This window comes from Rhinolophus ferrumequinum, chromosome 4 (assembly GCF_004115265.2).
Source record: "Rhinolophus ferrumequinum isolate MPI-CBG mRhiFer1 chromosome 4, mRhiFer1_v1.p, whole genome shotgun sequence".
Taxonomy (NCBI): Eukaryota; Metazoa; Chordata; class Mammalia; order Chiroptera; family Rhinolophidae; genus Rhinolophus; species Rhinolophus ferrumequinum.
This window is the reverse complement of record NC_046287.1, coordinates 8,472,021-8,491,113: the sequence shown is the minus strand read 5'-3', so window position 1 is coordinate 8,491,113 and position 19,093 is coordinate 8,472,021. Positions and strand designations below refer to the sequence as shown.

At 36.0% G+C, this 19,093-nt stretch overlaps 1 protein-coding gene across 1 annotated transcript in view; it reads right to left on the bottom strand.

The window, feature by feature from the left end:
- VWA8 (von Willebrand factor A domain containing 8) overlaps positions 1–19,093 on the bottom strand; it is a 299,559-nt gene that overhangs the window by 176,677 nt on the left and 103,789 nt on the right. Inside the window, exons 17-19 of the mRNA XM_033104113.1 lie at positions 15,032–15,147; positions 5,404–5,510; positions 2,140–2,246 (exon numbers count right to left, since the gene is read on the bottom strand). Of these exons, the coding sequence (XP_032960004.1) occupies positions 2,140–2,246; positions 5,404–5,510; positions 15,032–15,147 (330 nt within the window). The remainder of the gene's footprint in view (positions 1–2,139; positions 2,247–5,403; positions 5,511–15,031; positions 15,148–19,093) is intronic.

Here is a 19,093-nt window from a genome sequence, read left to right as displayed (position 1 = left end):
TGGGACCATTGCCTCATCAGTGCTACCATGGTAACCTGCACGTGCTTCCATCACACTGTACAGTAACCATGCTTGTCTTTCTCCCTTTGACAAACACAGGCACTTGTGTGTGAGCATGTGTGCATGCGTGTGTGTGTGTTTTAATCTCTGTATCCTAATACCTTAGGACAAGGCTTGACACGTGGTAGATATTTTTTAAATTTTTCAGATCTACATCTCGTTAAGCTTATTAAAAGGCAATTAAACTCTTTCGTCCAATTTCTCCTCCTTTGTGCTGCAAGTATAATATTCCTTAATCAGAAATTTAATGAAATAATACTCCTAATCAAGAACATTGAAAATCTTACTTGTCTTTTCATTAATCCATTAATTCACTCAACAGATATTTATTCAGTAGTCACTGTCACTTGCTACAGATACAAAATAAAGAAAACACCACACTTTGCATTAGTGGTGTGGAAAAACATTTAAAAAATCAGTTTCAACACAATGTGGTAAGAGGAATACAAAGCATAGAACAAGATGGTAGAGAAGCATCTAAATATACCAGAGGCACTGAAGACTGCAGCCTCAGTGACAAGATGTGGTACCTTGGACATAGGAATATATGCAACAAAGCACATGTCATCACACCACTGTCCCTAGAACTGGTACAGCTAAAAGTTTTCATGAATGGGTAACTCACAAAGCTTTCTGAAGAGAAGGGATGTGTGGAGACAGGCTACAGACAGTCCCTCAGGGCCCCTGTGACATTGACATCAGCCCTGAGGTCCTCCTCGTCTATGTCCCAAGCGCCATGGCAACAGACCCTATTCAAGGGCACATGACTCTCCCTGCTACTGAACTTCCTACATCCTCAGATGCTGGCAAGTCTTCTCAGCATTTGCTACCAGGGAGGTTTCCCAATTGTCACTCATAACAAAGTTTTCTGATTCTTTTTTCTTTGTTCCTTTCTACTACGGAGACAGAGTGCGATACCATCCATGCTTCAAAATAGTATATTTTTCTTACAATCATGTTTTTGTCTATTGACAGGTAAGATTTTTGTTTTTCCTTCTCTGTATCTCAGAAGTAACTACATTTTCTGTTCATGTGTCTACTGCTTATATAAGAGCATTAATGCTCTGAAAGAAAATAAAATCTACATTAGTTAAAGGGCTATAGAATGAATAAAAAGCAAATTGGGTTATACCTTTTGCTATGCCACAGATGATAATTAAAGTTTTGACGGATTTTAAAATATACAATCAATATTTTTATTGAGAAAGAAGAATTTTCCTAGATACTTTCTATGCTGTTACTATAATGTAGGGATATAAGTTATAGTACTCCTTGGACAACAAATAGGATTGGAAAACGGCAGATAAAAAAGAAATTTTACTTTAGTATCCCTAAATCCTTAATATGATGAAAATAGTAAGTAGAAATTTTTCCAACATGATTTGTAAATGTAAGGTTATTATTTACATACAGTTTAGTGACCAAATATTACAAAAAATTTAAGTATGTGTTTTACTGTAAAATGAATATATAACCACTTGACAGAAACTCTGGAAAAGAAAAAAACTTTATATTATGGATAATTTTCACTGAAAGAAATGCTTCTCAAAATGAACCTCTACAATAAAGCTTTCTGGGTACACACTTATTTCTGTGTCTTAGTAGAAAGTCCGTAATTATAGGTTAGTTTACAAGTGGGAAATTGCCTACCTCCCTTTAAAAAAAGAAGGAAAAGTAAAGAACAGAAAAATGCTAGAAATTTTCAGGAAGAGGAAAGGAATATGAAGGAAAGAACGCACAGGACATGTTCCTCTTTGAACTACCCAAATGATTTAACTAACAGGAAAGCAAAAGAGAGGATAAGTATTAGTTCTACTTTGCTTTTAGCTTAATAATACATTCATTTATTTATCTAAAGCATAGTGTATAAGCGCATATAAACTTTATTAGACACTAATCATAGCAGCAGCTCTCGCAATTTTACAACACATTAATGGAAGATGTTTCAATCCTTCATTCCACATCATTTGAATTGAACTTAGCAAGTTACAAAAATAATCGAACAGTTTCACTTGAACCAGAAGGAAGTGCTACCGTGTAGGTGGCGATTTGTCCGTGAGTACAAAGCAATGACCTTACCTGAATGTTATCATAGAACAGGACATCAGGCACTTTCATCTTCTCGTGGGCATTATAGATCGGTGCGCTGACAGCTCCGATCCTCAGAGATCCAGATGCAACTTCGCCTGAAAATGTGACACAGGACAGAGAATGACTCGTGGCACCGTCCTCAGAGAAGTCAAGTCCAGCCCATACAGAATGCAACACAGTACCTTTCACATCTCATGGACTCGTCAAGGAATTTTACTTTAACGTATAAAAGAAATGAGCTTGAAGGTAGTAACAGAAACCTTGACAGTGTTTTATTAACCGGAGTGTTTTTAGCTCTACATCAAAAAGGCTTAAAGCTCTACAAAACGCTTAAAATATTTCAAAATGTAATAAATTTTATTTAAAACAATACACATGTAGCAAACAGCATGTTTTAATATAATTTTAATTTAATATAATACAAGACTGGGTCTATAATATAATATAATATACCGGGTCTTATATTAATTTTTGCTCCAAAAGACGCATTGGAGCTGATGGTCCGGTTCGGTTTTATTTTTGGGTAAACAGGGTATATATAAGCCAAATATATATTCAAAAGCTCTGAAATACCTTGAATATCATTTTTTAGGATCCACCCACTGAAAAACCACCTATGAGAATCCCCAGCAGTCTAGTTAAAAATACAGATGCACCCATCCACCCCAGAGCTCTCAAATTACTATTTTCAGGGCTAGTCCAGGAGATGGGTATTTTGAAATAAGCACTCCAGGTGCTACATACTTATTTTGTGATAGTTATAATTGTACGGTCTCCTACAGTTGGTTGAGAACAGAATTAGAGCTCCCTGAAGCCAGGAAACTAAATAATCAATTTCTTGAAGTCAGGGAACATACTGCATGTGCACTCCCTACAGCAACCAGATACACAGGTTCACTGAACGTATTCCAAGGTCAATAATAATAACATGCATAGTGTAGTAGTAGTAGTTTTACTGATCATCATGATCACAGCAGCTATCCTTTCCTGAGAACCGTCTATAGACCAGAACCCAAACCAGGGGCTTCGGCTTACTGTTTCCTCATACAATTTCATGTAATTTTCCCAACAATGAGACAAGAATGATGAGGAAGCTAAGAAGAACACAAATTAGGTAATTTGCTTACACTCTCCCAGCTAGTATGGCTAAAGCTAAAAACAGAACTCAGAATAGTCTGACGGTCTTTCTGCCATGTGGGGGATGCTCAATCCTTTGACTCCAAATGATATTCCATCCTGTGTAAACGCCCTAGCAAGCAGGTAGAAAACTACAGTATCTTAAACAATTAACCTGTGTTTTGACCCCCCGACTTCAAATAAGAAAATTGCCATTTTTGTGGTAAAGCATTTTGAAAGACAAGGTGCAAAAGCAACTTTGGCGTCTCTGGAGTACCGTGAACAATTCTGAGCTACAAATAATTAAACCCTCACCCTGCTGAGTCACTGCTGAGTGCTCCCTCCCTATTTGCCAAAGCACAGTGAACCTCTTCCTTCAATAGATTCTTGCCATTTTCCTTTTATTCACAAGTTCTCAAGGGAAAGAAACCGCGAGCTTCCATGCTGAGAATCTACTATTTATTTACTGTCACCAGGTCTCTCAAATACACCCAACATGAAACTGTGCAGGGAAACACAGGACCGTGGCGGTGACATTACCGTACACTTGAGTGTTGAGATGACACACAATTTCACATTCACACCGCATGTGATAGCATGTATGTTTTACTTTACAGAGTATATCTATTTCAGTACATTTAGGGCTTGACAACAATTTAATTCATTCAACCAATGCTGATTGCTAAAATTTCAAGCTAGAAAAGTGAAGTGCATGCACAGTGGTGATGCTATACTTCCCCAGGAGAAAACTGGCAGCAATCTTCTGAGAAATCTCACAGGATTTTTGGTAAATACGTCAAGGTCCTCAGCCTGGTGGGCTCAACACCTGACCTTGCCATTACAATGGAAGATAAACCTAACTCTATTTTGATATATAAAACCAGAACTGCAAAAATATTACATAGCAATGAAAACTGCAACTGCCATATGGCTGTATGATACACTGGTTGTCCCATCAGCATATTGTTTGGAGGGTGACCTGCATGGAAAAAGCCAAGTCCTTATCAAAATGTCGTTTGCTGAGCATGGCCACTGAATGAGGAAAGTGAATTCAATGAATTCTCCAGAAGAGAGATGGCATTCAAGATGAATGGAACCAGCCGAATCAAGTCTCTTAAATTAGCTTCCTTATCATGACACAAGGCTTAGATGGGAACCGCTAACACTGGTCTGTTGCCAGGATTAAAGAATCTATAATGGGAAGGATGCAGTTTTTCTTTGGGTGGAGATGTTAAAAAATTCCATCAAGTGACATTATGAGTCTTAAAAAGACCCAAAGTTACTCTGTCTCTGAATTGGCTCTGTATATCTGTACCCAGATCCATCAGTATGCTGAATTTTCAATTTTACTTTAAAAAAGGCATCTACTTTCCTCAATACCAAATTCTTCTCTCAGGGTAGCTCCAACAATTAAAAACACCTACTACAAAGAAAATCACAACAGTCCCCTTTGGAGAGGGGTCACACTTGGGACATTTTGATAAAACAGGGAATTACCTCAAAAAATAGAGAACCTGTGATTGTACTCTAATTGAAGGATGAGGAACTTTTTAGGAAGAGCTAAACCTCCCCCCAACTGAAAATTATACTTAACGGCTAGCCAGGAGGAAAGGACCATGAAACACAATACTTGTGGAAATGCCAAAGTAGGAAGGCATGAAACACTGTAGCACCGGAACCCTGAAGACTGTCATAGTCTACATCAACCTAGAGTGGTTTCCCAAACGCACCCCTTAAGACAGTGGGTGGTCCGCAAAATGCAAATGTTGTGCAAAGAAAACAGAGTTTTAGATTCTATGGTGAAAAGCAGTTGGAAAAAAAGGTAAAACAAGATCACACAAGTTTGTTTACACCAGAAATTTCACTTGTGTCAATTGTGACTCTTGGGAAAGTGGGCGTGGGGTTGAGCAGAGGACATGTATCTGGTGTGCACGGAAACACCGGAAGTATTCTATGGCTTAATTTGTAAGTAGGTGTCAGCCTTTTCTTTTTTTTTAAATAAAAGATTCATTACTTCAACCCAATAATAACACAAAATGAATGGAAAACAAAATGATTTTTTAATGGAAATTTAAATAATAGAAAATGTTTGATAATTATGATATCACTTACAAGAGAAACAAATCAAATACTTACATTTGTAATTCTCCAGTTCAGGTTCTACTTTATCATCAGTATTTATTTCTATTGAAGCATCTGCCAGATTTTTTTCTAATGCTGACCTTGCAAGATTTGGTAGGAACCTGGGGGATGAGAAGAAGGATTTAAAGATAAAGTCAAAGCTTTTCTGATTCCTAAATATCTTTTGACATGTGTACACACACACACACACACACACACACACACACACACACACACTAATTACAACCGATTAAGGAAGCTCAATCTGGATCTGAGAAATACAAGGTATAAATAAACTTCAAGTACATGTGAAGATGAAGTATGTTTGTTGAGTCTGCTTTAATAAATAAAACTCATTTGTAATTAGCAGTATTCATTTATATACAACATTTTGCAGGACAAGACTTAAAATGACTTGCTTTTTAAAATGGACTTAGTATACCTCATAAATTTTGTTTACCATTTAACAGGCTTACCAAATTTTCTTAAGTAGTTCAAACAATACTTTAACCAGCTCCATGTTGGCAATCACAAATCCAAATTAGTGGAGGCGGATTAATAAGGTTTCTTTCACTTTCTCATACAAAGTACTGAATAAAGTTACTATTATTCAGGTTCGTTCTTCCTTCCATTTAAAAAGTGTACCTGCTTATCTCTTCTAGATGTATTTTGTCAAAACAACACTGTGGCATTCTTCATCTGTAAATAGGCTGTCTGAACATCAAAACAGCGTTTCCCACCCATAAGTCTATCTGGAGTTTATGATTCCAAGGGAGCCTAGACAAATGACTCTTAAGGCACAGTTGTTTGTGCTATCCTACTACAAACTAACCACTCTGTGCAACAATGTTCTAAATAAACATACGAACAGCACACCGCTTCTAACTTAGCTTTCCCACATCTCTAAATCTTTCATGGTGGTTCCCACAGCCTTGAGGGTGAGCTCTAATAGAGAGCTGTTGGTGTGAGTGAGAAAGCACTTGGATGAGTGTGTAACAGACTGCTGGATTTCCTGTCCCCGTAATATTCCAAGCCACACATCTGACACTGTCTCCCACCAAATGCCTCATGTTGGTCCTAGGCTATGATAGGAGGTTTTATAGCTCTAGGCTAGTAGTTCATCAGTTCAGTAACAAGTGAGACTTCCTGTTCATCTCTGACTTTCATCGCAGTTCTTAGATTGGTGCCCTCACTTTACCTCCCAGACCCAATCACTGGGCTTCTGTCTTGTTTCCCGAGCCCTTGTCTTGGCACCCTGCCTTACCTTCCTCTCACCACTATCCCAGGAACTAGAATCTGGTCTGGTAACACCAGCCCTGCGGCTGCATCTCCATTACTTCCGGTCAGACGACCTTGATTGACCGTGACCACTTCCAGGGTTAGCCTTTGTTTGCTATTCCCAGGACCCCTGATATCTCTAGTGTGTCTGTCACACGTCCTCACTTTGCCCCAGTACTGGAACATTCCTAGATTCCTAGATTGCCCTCCAAAACCTGTAGAGCACAGCAGGCACTGCACGTGTGCCTCCTTTGATGGCAGCGACAAGGCACTGCCTGCCAAGAGGGTGCTTTTTCCCGCTGACACTGAACACGTTTCAGAATTATTTTCAACCTCACACCAACACAGCATTACCAAACAATCAGGCAGCATGGAAGTCTAAATATATTTACATCTAGAACCTACACTCTATAGAGGATATTGGCCCACTTGACAAATAAGGACAATTAAACTTAGCAGGTAGTCTGAAGCCAACCCTTACTTTTCCCCCAGGTTTCAAGGGATCAGTTAACTGCTTCCTTTCCCATCGTTCACTGCTATTTTCTAATTTTTTTTTTCTCCCTCTGATTCCCTGGCCTTTGGAGAAATAGTGATTGAATAGAACATCACTCTTTCTCTCCTACCTTCCCAAAACCAAAGCGAGCACACATCCTGTGTTGATTTTTTCAAGTGTATTTATCAGTAATATGAGCAACATAGTGTCTTTTAAAAAACCATTATTACCATGATCATTATTTAGTAAAAACCTTTTTCCCCCCTACCAGTAAAAAAATAATTCGAAAGGCTCTAGTCTTGTTAGGTCTTGGTTATAAGAAAAACTAAAGAAAGATTCAACCATATTCTGGGAAACCCAGAAGCAGAAGTAGTTGCCCTAGGTTAATTCAAATAACTGTGTCTTTGTCACAGGAGTGGGATAGGATCTTTGGATAAAGGAATAAAATAGGATTTCTTAGGCTGGTAGCATGAGAAGCTAGAACAAGGATAGCGGATGCTTCCAAATCACCAGTCCTGAGGGGAGAAGTATTGGGAGTAAGAGTGAGAGAAAAAGACTGGGGAGGATGGAGGGGTCAGTGGATGTCAGGCAGCCTTTGACTTCTATTTTGAATGTGTAATTAATTTATACCAGTGATTTTAAATCTTGAATTTATAAACAGTATTGGAATATTGAAGACAACAACATGGTTTATCCTAGTTAAAAATCTAAATTTTTAAATTTTGAGTTATGCAATTTCTCAGGAAGGTTTTGTTTGTTAATTCAGACAGCTGAAGTGCTTAAAAGGACACAAATATATAAAATTTATTAACATAATTTCAAATGTTTGAAGATATTTAATTAGCCAAGTTTTATAAACAGAGCCAAATAGATTTCAAAGGCTCATAAAAGTAATTAGATCTAATAGACTTACAGAGTAAACTGATTAAAACAGAAAATCCTAAAGAAGATCTAGATTTCTGAAATTATAGACTTCAAAAATTGAATAGCAGTTTTTAAAGTCAAAAATAAGTCCCTGAATACTCTGTTTTGCAAGGTAAATCATTCATCAGGACAACAAAAAATTCACATCAAAATAATCATTGTTATCATTACTACGTATGATAATTCTATTAGGTTTGTGATTTTAAAAAATTACTTAGCTAATAGCTTACACAATGTGAAAATTTTATACAGGTGTTATTCATTTTATGTCACAAGGGAATTTCTGAAAAACATTGTATGCAAACTAAGTTGTTGGTGAATGAAAAAATTTCCTCATTACCTCAATGTCTGAGACAGTTAATCTTCATTTATGATTAAATTCTTACAACTCTGCCCAACGTTTCTATGCTAAAAGGTCATCACCCACAGGATTTTCCAGAAGTAAATAATTTAATGGAATGCAAAATACTTGAATGTAGTAGAGCTCTTTTTACAGTTAATTAGCTCTTCCAAAATAAAATAAATTTTGCAAACTGATAATTTCCGAATTTTCTAAATTTTCTTCCTTTTGGCCTCTTACGTTTTCAAATGTCTAGCAAATGAATCTCACATTTAGCTCCAAGACTTGATTAAACACTATGATGGTGAGGTGCTTACGGTTGTTTCTTCAGATGAAGAAATGTTCCAGTCTGAACTCAACTGGCATCATAAGCAAACAAATGAATCATATTTTTAAAATGAAATTAACAACACAAGCCTAACTAGTATTTAATAAATTTAATGTTTGACAAATTTAGCCTAGAGAATTTCTCTTGATTTTCTCTGCTTAATAATAGACTTCATGAATATATACGATAACAATTTTTGCTTTAGAATTTTCCATAGGAGTAAAATTTGATTTCTTTTCACTGCTTCAACATGGAATGAGGTCATTAAAAAAACAAACAAACAAACAAACAAACCCCTGTATGCACCAATGATTTTTTGTTCCTTCCTGCCATTGCACTACATTGAAGAGATTAGTAAAAAGGCTTTTGATTCCATAGTCAACCGATGATGCAGAAACAAGATAGCTGTTTTACTTACTTGCAAAAGGTCATAGATTGGTAACAAAACAGAGTTTTATTATGGTCAGTTGAGAACACTGGAAAAATTAACTATTTGATTAAGTGAAATATTTCTGAGTATGAAAAGTAAGCATTTTTTAGTTTTTCGATATTTTAAGTAGGAAATATTTCAAGCATACAGAAAATTACAGAGAATATTAAGTAATCTATTCATCTCTCTTCATCCCTACAGGTAATCCTCACCTTGAAATTACTGTGTATCTTTTTTGTCCATCTTTTTATTTTGCTACGCATGTATGAGGAAAAAATATATTGCACTGTTTAGTGTATTTAACATTTTATATAAATGGCATCATATTCCAAATCTCCTCTTGCAAACTGCTTTGTTTACTCAATAAGGAGTTGTCGTGATTGATACCTATTGATACATGGAGATCTACTTCATTTTAACTGCTGTATAGGATTTCATTACATGAGTATGTCAGTTTATATATTCATCCCCTACTGATAGATAGGTTATTTCCAATTTTTCATTCTTACAAGAATACAAGGGACATTTTTCTACATGCATCCTTATAAATACATATGAGTCTATCTTTGAGGTGATATCAAGAAGAATTGTCAAATAATAGGGTATTAATATAGTTAGGCAAAAAGACATGGTTTAGGCAACCCCAAAGTTATGAGACTTCCATCCAAACTGCAGTATTGAAATTCCATTTCCTTCCACTCATGAAGAATATTAATTTTTACAGGTAAAAAATTTTAAAGTATAAAATGATAGCTGATTATTTCTTAAATTTTATTTCCCTGATCAATAATAAAGTTGAACATCTTTTCAAGTGTTTGTTAGTCATTTGAATTAATGTTTCTGTGCATACCTATTCATTCTTTGCCCCTTTAAGGTTGACACTTATTAATTAGTACTTAATAGTCCTGGAATACGAATCCTTTCATGATTATAAATCTTATAAAATATCTCTTAGTTCGTGACTTATGACTTGTAGAATGGCTTATAGTGTTTTTGTTGTATAACAAGATTTTACTATTTTGTATGAGATAAAGTGGATATTTTTTATTTTAACCATTTATTGATAAGTCCATCATTTCCACTCTGATTTATAACAGCGCCTCTAATATATACCAAATTTCCACAAATTATGTGGGTTTGTTTCTGGGCTCTGTACTCTATTCTAAAGGTCTATTTGTCTTTCCATGCACCAATACCACACTGTTATAATGAATATAACTTTTTAATGGATCTTGGTATCTGATAGAGAAAGCACACCTCCTTAATCTTTCTCAAAATTTCCTTGACTATTATTGGTCCTTTATAGTTCCATGTCAATTTTGAGAAAGCTTGTCAAATTCACTATAACCTTGGTGTTATTTGACTAAATTATACCCATATATCAATTTGAAGTAAAATAGCTTTACAATACTGAATCTTCCCTTCCATGAACATGGTACAGCTTCCCATTTATTTAAATCTTTCACAGCTTTCAATAAAGACTTCTGCTTTACTCCACAGGAGCTTTACATGTCATTCATTAGATTTATTCCTAGATGCTCAAAGCTTTCTACTATTATTTTAAATGGGATCATTTTTAAAATTTAGACTTCCTCATTGATTATTACAGAAATATAGGAATGTTACTAATTTGAGTACATAAGTAATCTCACTAAAATCTATTTGTTCTAACAATTTACATGTAGTTTCTTTTGAATTTTTTATGTAGCCAATCATATAACCTTGTTATTCTTATTTTGTTCCTAGCTCTAAAAGAAATGTGCCACGTATCACATCATAAAAATGTTTGCTGTAAATTTTTGGTAGATACCCTTTATCAAATTAAAGAATTTCCCTTCTATTCATGGCTAACAAAGAATATTCCTGACTTGCTAAGAATTTTGTTTGTTTTCATTTTTTGTTAGTTTTTAGGTTTGGATGCTGGGTTTTATCAAATCCTTTTTACTTGTTTATTAAAATGATATTTCTTCAGCTAATATGTAAATTTAAAAATATAATAAAATTTCTTCACATTCTTGAGATAATTCCAAATTGCTCATGATTTAAAAAAAAAAGAAAAGAAAAAATATATACATATATATTGCTAAATTTGGTTTGTTAGTATTTCATTTAGGATTTTTGTATCCATTCCATGAATTTGATTTATAATTTTCCTTTCATACATTCTTCTTGTCTGCTTTAGGTATCAAGATTATACTAGACTCAAAGTGATTTGCTGTGTTTTCACTGTCTAATTTCTTATACACTTTGTATAAGAGGGATTTATATATTCCTTGACAATTTGGTATAACTTGACAAAACCACCAACAAGTGGTATTTTTTTTTAGTGAGACTTAAGCTACTAATTTGATTTATTTCGTGATTATGGATCTATTTGAACTTTTTATTTTTTAAATGAGACTTAAGCTACTAATTGGATTTCTTTCGTGGGTATGGATTTATTTTAATTTTTTTATCCCTTCTTGACCAATTTTGGTAATATACACAATTCCAGAAAACTGTCCTTTTTTATTTTTTATTTTTTTAAATATTGACTTTATCTGTAGTTCTGTTACTTTTTCCTTTCTCCTTTCTAATATTATTTATTTGTGCCTTTTCTCTTTTACATTAATTAAATTTACCAGGGCTTTATCTTATTTTCAAAGAACCATCTTTCAGTTTAGCTACTCTTCTTTATAGTGATTTTGTTTTTTATTTCATTAATTTCTGCTCTTAACATCATTATTCCACTCTTACTTTCTTAGGGTTTAGTATGTCACTTTTTACTAACTTATTATGTTGAATGCTTAGCTTATAATTTTCTTACCCTGTTTTGTTCTAATTTGTGAATTTAAGACTAAAAAAAAACCTTTAAGGAGCTACTTTAGGTGTATCCTTCAAGTGTTGAGATTCATATGTTTAGGTCATAGGTTTGTGAATATTTCACAATTTTAATTATGATTTCTCTTTTAATGTTTTATTTAGTTAGAGGTGTGTTCTTTTTTAATTTATTGGGGTGACAATTGTTAGTAAAATTACATAGATTTCAGGTGTACAATTCTGTATCATGTCATCTATAAATTACATTGTGTGTTCACCACCCAGAGTCAGTTCTCCTTCCATCACCATATATTTGATCCCCCTTACCCTCATCTCCCACCCCCCACCCCCCTTACCCTCTGGTAACCACTAAATTACGTTCCCCAGATTAATTTTCAAAACCCCGTGGCCATCTTGTGGTTACTAATTGTTTTCTAATCCCCTCACCTTCCCCCTTACCCCCACTAGAAGTGTGTTTTTACTTTTGCAAATACATGGGCTTTAAAATGTATGTCTTATTATTATGAATTCTGTTCTTTGTGGTCTGTGAAAGTAATCTTCATGATGAAGATTCTTTGATGTCTTTTGAAGCACCATTTTTTTTTCTTCCATGTAGTTTGGGGTCAATTTTGATACAGGACAAATGTTCCATGTGTTCTTGAAAAAAAATGCATATTCTTTGTCCACGGGTACAAAGTCTATTACATCACCCAGGTCAAATGTTTGGTTCAAATCTTCTCTATCTTTTCTAATTTTTAGAATGCATGATTTATCAGTTTCTGAAAGAAATGAGTTAAAATCTGTCATAATAACTTTGATTTGTCAATTTCTCCTTGTAATTCTAAGGTGTGAACAGTTTAGGACTATTAAATCTACTAAATTAAGTTTCTTTGTTCATCTTCATGCCCAATTGTGCTTTTGACTTTTAAGTACATTTTGCCTAATAATAATACTATATCTCTTATTTTTTGGTCAATTTTTGCCTGATATATCTTCTTAGACCTTCTCATCTGATCTTCTGACTATGTTTTAGATGTGTCTCTTGTAACAGCATATAATTAGGCTTAGTTTGTTTTTTTAAACTCAATCAGAATGTCTAACTTTCAACTAGAAAGTTTCATCTTGTGTGATTTCTAATGTTATTTCAGGTATAGTCAGTCTTTAGATTGATTTCCCCCCCCCTTTTTTCCCCTTTTATTTCTACCTATGTTGTATTGATCAAGTTTTCTCTATTTGTTTATTTCTCTCTCTACTGGATCCATTTGCATTCTTTTTTGTGGTTACCCAAAATTTATATGTGAATACTTGAACTAACAAAGTCTAAAGGGATTCAACATTTTCTTCCTAAAGAATAGCAGAAATTAAGAAAGTATTCATTTCGCTTTTTTCAGCTTCTATATTCTCTTGTTTAGTGTTTTAGTTTCACCCTGTTGTTAAATATGTCCCCATATTAGTATTCACTTTTATTACTTTTTTATATTTTAATTTAATAATATATTTCCTCCTTATTATTATTTCTTGCATGCCAGTCTTTCCTTCTGGATTCAGTTTCCTTCTTGCTGAAATACGTCCTTTAGTAGTTTTTTCAGCAGTGTGGTAAACTCAGTCTTCATCCAAAAAAAATGTATTTAGCTAAGCAGAGACTTCTGGGGTTCATGGTTATTTTCCATCAACACTTTCAGGATATTATCTAAACCTGCTGGAATCTATTGTTGCTGATCTGCAGTTGGCAGTTTAATATTGCTCTCCTGTAGCTTTTTCTACTCATAATTTTTAACTTGTTCACTTTGTCTTTAATTCTATACAGTAATATCACAAAGCATATTTTTTCCAAACTTTGATCACTCTTATTTATTTCTTAGATCAATTCACATTATTTGATTTATTTTTATTTGCATTTTTTAAATAAAGGAAATTGAAAGTTGATTCAACTACCAGGGCATATATGAAGGTTTGTAGAATTATTGTGATTATTTAATTCTAATATATCCAAAGTATTATTTTCCTTGAGGCTCCAAGACTGTGTACATTGCTTAGTATTGACTATTTACTTCTATTAACATACATCTATACCCAAGGTCTAAGAAAACACTGGGTAGGTAATGAATTATTTGTCTGTATTTTCTTCAATCCACGACCCTGAAAAATAAGCACCGAAAGCATGTTTTTTCTGATTTTCATTTGGAAGTCTAATATTCTTCCACTTAAAAGAAAAAGAATTTTATTATATTTCATAATTATTAGTTATTCGAAGAATTACCCTAAAGACGCTGGAGAGGAGGCTCGTTTTAGCTGGAGCCTCATTTTAGTGAGAACAAATTCAAGTTGGAATACAAGGAGCTTATGTGACTATAAAATGGTCCACTGCACTGGAGATTTATTTATAGAGGGCAATTACAGATTCTCCTAAATTGAAAATACATTCTCTTTTAATTCCTTTTATATATCAAGGAATGAATGCCCAACAGTCATGACCACCATACAAATATTACCATATCATATGAAAAGAGTCTAAAAGAAACCTCAGGGCCTCCTGGACAATGATCTTAACTTTTCTTATTCTTCTTTTAAAATAGTCTCATGCAAGTATGAGTCTGTAAGAAAACTGTATAAGCCGATCGTTTGTAATCATTTCTAAATAGGTATGACAAATATTAATGTAGACTGAGAAGATGCTGGGTTTGTTAAATTCGGGCAACAGGGAAGTACTATCAGGGCTGGGAAGTTCCAGCACAAATTTGGAAAGGCTCTCGGGGCCCTACGTGAGACCACTAACTCACAAGACACATGGGCCCGTGTTCCAATCCCAAACCCACTTTTACTATTTACCATTGTGTGACCTGAACCAAGTGACGTAAGTAGTTTTCTTATCTAAAAAAGACCTCTTAACATTGTTGTTACGCCTAAACAAGGTATAACTGAAAACTAAACACAAGGCTGAAAAAGCTACATATTCAGACCAATATTGTTTCCAAACTATCTTTAAACTTATGTTACTGTTTCACGAAGACCCAGAAACTTGAATGCGGTGAGAAAGCAGAATACGGTTACCTGGAAAGGCAGGCTTTAGTGACAGCCCCGTGAAGGTTTTCATTAGGGTACTGCGACAGCCGACGAGAAATTCGCAACAGCTGTCTGGTAGAAAGTGATGCTGCCAATGATTGTGCCTATTAAAAGGCAAAGACAGACTGTTAAGAGTCTTGTTTCAACTTGCTGAAAGTCCCTTTAGATGGCCATCAGAGCGGAATTCATTATCCCTGAAGGATAAGGCCATACTTAAAATAAACACGTACTTTTAATGAATTACAAATAAGAACAAACAGAAACCAATTGACACTTAAAACATTCTTGAAGATAGTTTTTTAAAAAATACATACAAAGTGTGTATCAATTAAATTCAATGAAAGTGTTTTCACTGTGCTAAGTGCGGTGTGTACATGTTTTGGGGGGAGGTAGAGGAAGGATGTGACATGATACAGGTTGCACTCGACTTATGCACACTTAACTATACTTTCATTTTTTCTGCTTACACAAAGCTGAACTGTTAAGAAGATATCCTGAAAATGCTTAGAACTTTAAGTAAATCTATGACTTCTGAAATACAGAAAAGGAGGCCGCTGACCAAAGATGTCAACAAGGTTGTCAGGTGGATGGCAGCTTGCTTTTCAGAATCCTTCCCCTATTCTGTCAGAATAATTTCAATTGTTTTCTTAACTTCCCCAAATCCTAATAGCAGAATTGCTAGAACAGAACTTAGGATATGTAAGTACCAATAAATACTTGCTAACTTGAATTTGAATTACCTTGGCAGGTGGGACAATGTTATAGTAAAGTTTATAAGCTTTGGAATCAAACAAATCAGGCTCCCACTTATTAGCTATGTGACTTTGAGAAATTTCTTAATCAATTCAAGCCTCAGTTTCCTCATCTTTAAAATGGCAATAATAACACCTTCATTTTTAAGGTGATGGGGATTAAATTAGACAATATTCAAAGCATTTTGCTTACTCGTAGGTCAGGCACATATGGATACTCAACAAATGCCAGTAATTATTATTAAAAGTCAGCCTCTTCAAGATGAAAAGAATCCAACAGAAGAAGAGGATATAACCTACTTATTAGTAAGAATTTAATGAATCAGATTATTATTGACCTAATTCCCAACTTAGATCAATAACATTAGGAGATAAAGGATTTTCACTGGAAGCCAGAGGAAAGAATAACTTTCGAAGCAACTGGCCCTTTGGGAGGGTAGGATAGGCCTGGGTGAAATGTCACAGGGAGTGATGAGGGCAGTAAAGTGGCCTGAGCACCTGAGAGAACAGAGAAGGGGACTCTATGACGTTCACAAAGGGTTCAGAATGGATGACAGGAAGATGCAAAAGAAACACTGAATATTTTACTTATTTCAACATTTTGCTTAAGGTCATCTCTGTATGTCCCAAGGAAGAAAGAAGGAATTGATCTCTCCTCTCTCGTGTATTTCACAGCTCTACGAGACGCTGGTCTGCTGTTGTTAGTATTTAATTTCAGCTACATCGTGGGCTAAATGGCCATTGGGGACTAGGCTGGGAGCACGGCCACCATTTATAACATATCTTTTTTCTAATAAAAACACATTCTAAGTTTCAAAGAACTCATTTATAAGCAAACATTGGTTCATCCCTGTTTCCAAAAGATTTGCATCCTACACAGGAAGCCAATATTTAAATATTAGGAAGCATAAGTTGCAATTTAAAATAGCATATAATTTAACGCCAAAACAAGTGGAGCTCTTGACAACTGCTTTTGGGGCTGAAAATGCTCCAGTGGACAGGAGGATGCTGAGAACCAAGGCACAAATGCAAAGGGAACAGAAATACATGCAGAATAATTAGGGAAGCACGTGTATGAGAGGACCCTGCTGGAAGCCTTGTTCCCAAGTAACAAAGGCCTGGGACTGATGCTTTGAGGAGTTGGGTCTGGCTCCTGGAGGCAGTAGGACTCTGTTATGTGCAACGTAGTAACATGATTTTAGGAAGATGCAGCTGGCAGCACTATGTAAACTAGTTGAGGGACGGAGAGAACTGAGATGGGAATCTGCCCGCAAATAGGGGAAGTCCGACAGCAGGGTTACTGGCAAAAAGAACGGAGGGAAAGGATCAACCAATGTTTCACAGGCCTGGGCAACTGATGGATACGAGAAAGAAGGAAGCACTGAGGAGATTATTTCGGCCAGTATGACTGGAGGTATCGGAAGATAACTATGACTCAGCAATTCCCATCCTTAATAACTGAGCCATGAAAACTGTCTATCTTAATCCTAGAAAATGTCTGATAAATGACTCCAGCCAGAGGAGTCTCATGACGAGGGGCCCACCAAAGCATATGGTGAATTTCTAAGGTACAACATTGTAATCTCATTCCAAGCATGACACTGAATTCAGGCTTCACATTTCATTCTGTGATCAGTAAGGATGTCTCGTGAATTTGAAAAATACCAACTTTCTCAGTCGACAACACCAAAATGCTTTGCAATAACATCCAGTGTTAAAAAAAAAAATCAGAATGAAGCTTCGCATTGAGCCATTTTAGTGTTGAATAAAGGGTTGGGTTATCTTTGCTCTTACATTATTAGCAATTAAAAATTGAGGGTGTATTTTAATGTTGAAATCCCTAATGTGTTTAACATTGATAATATCAAATTTCTAACAGCAGTTTCATCTTGCAAAAAAAGCGGCTGAGGACATCAGCATGTTTCCTTGGTTACGCAGTTACCATGGTTACCAGTTTAAGAGCACACCTGAAGGGTTTTTCACATTAGCAGGACTAATAATAGTACTTGAGCTTAAAAATATGAAGATCCAGATCAAAATGATTAAAAATAATTTTCCTCTTAAAGAATTATTTCTTTTATGAAAATGGAACATGTTCTCAGGGAGAGAAAACTCTGGGGGATGACCTGTTCATTCATTATTAGTTAATTCATTTATTCATTCATTCGTCAAACATTTAAATGTCTACCATGTGCCAGGCACCAGGCTGAGAAATGACAATAAAAGAATGAACAAGGCTCGGCCTCAAGGAGTTCAAACACTAATTGGGGAGGTAAACGTCCACTGTGAAACAGCTGCAATCGGTCAACATGAGAAGCAGATGCCCAATGTCACGGAAGCAGACTGGACAGAGAGGTTGCTTCTGCCTGAGGGGGCTGAGAGACACCTGACCGCACAGGGAACCTGGGGACAAGTGGCCAGACAGCAAAGGCACCACAGGCATGATCTAAGGCAGGGGCACCCGGGTAAGCGTTGGGCTTTGGAAAGAGCAGAAGCCAAGTGTGGGAGCTGAGGGCACTTCAGAAGAGGCGGTAGGAAGTGAGGCTCGAAAGGCAGCTGGCGCTGGAAGGAGCTCGGCAGGCCTGCTTAGCAGGCTCTCCTTCCGTCTACAGACAAAGAGAATCCAGCTCTTCACAGTTTTAAAGAAGCAAATGGAGGTGGGAATGGTCACTCCTGGGACAACGTGGAAGATTTATTCCCTCATTTATTTCACAGACATTGACTGAACACCTACGACGGAGTAGGTGAAGTTCAGATACAGCAGGGACCAACACCAACGAAAGCCCTGCCCCCCCAGAACCAAAATCTGACTGAGGGAAAACAGACAATAAAAAGTAAGTGAGTAAAAGATGTATTGTGCCGAAGGGTAATAAGCCCTACGAAGAACCTTAAAACAGAAAGAGAAAGGAATGAGATGGGGAGGATATGTGATTCTAAGTGAAGTGCTTCAGGAAGCACTGAAAAGCAGACCTCTGAGCAAATCCAAAAAGGGTGAGGGAGCCAACCTGCAGCCCCTGGGAGGAGCACTGAGGCAGAGGACACTCCAGTGGCAACAGCCCTGAGACAGGCACTAGTGTGTTGAAGGGGTACAAAGGAGAACGGTGTCGCTGAAGAGAATGAGTAAGGGAGAAGGAGTTGGAGATGCAGTCCCAGAGGTAATTAGTAGGGCCTATGACAGCTAGGAAATGGTCCCCCAAAGATACTCACAACTTAGGCCCTGGAACCTGTGAAATTTATCTACATGGCAAAGCTGACTTTGCAGATAACATTCAATTAAAGATTTTGAGATGAGGAGATC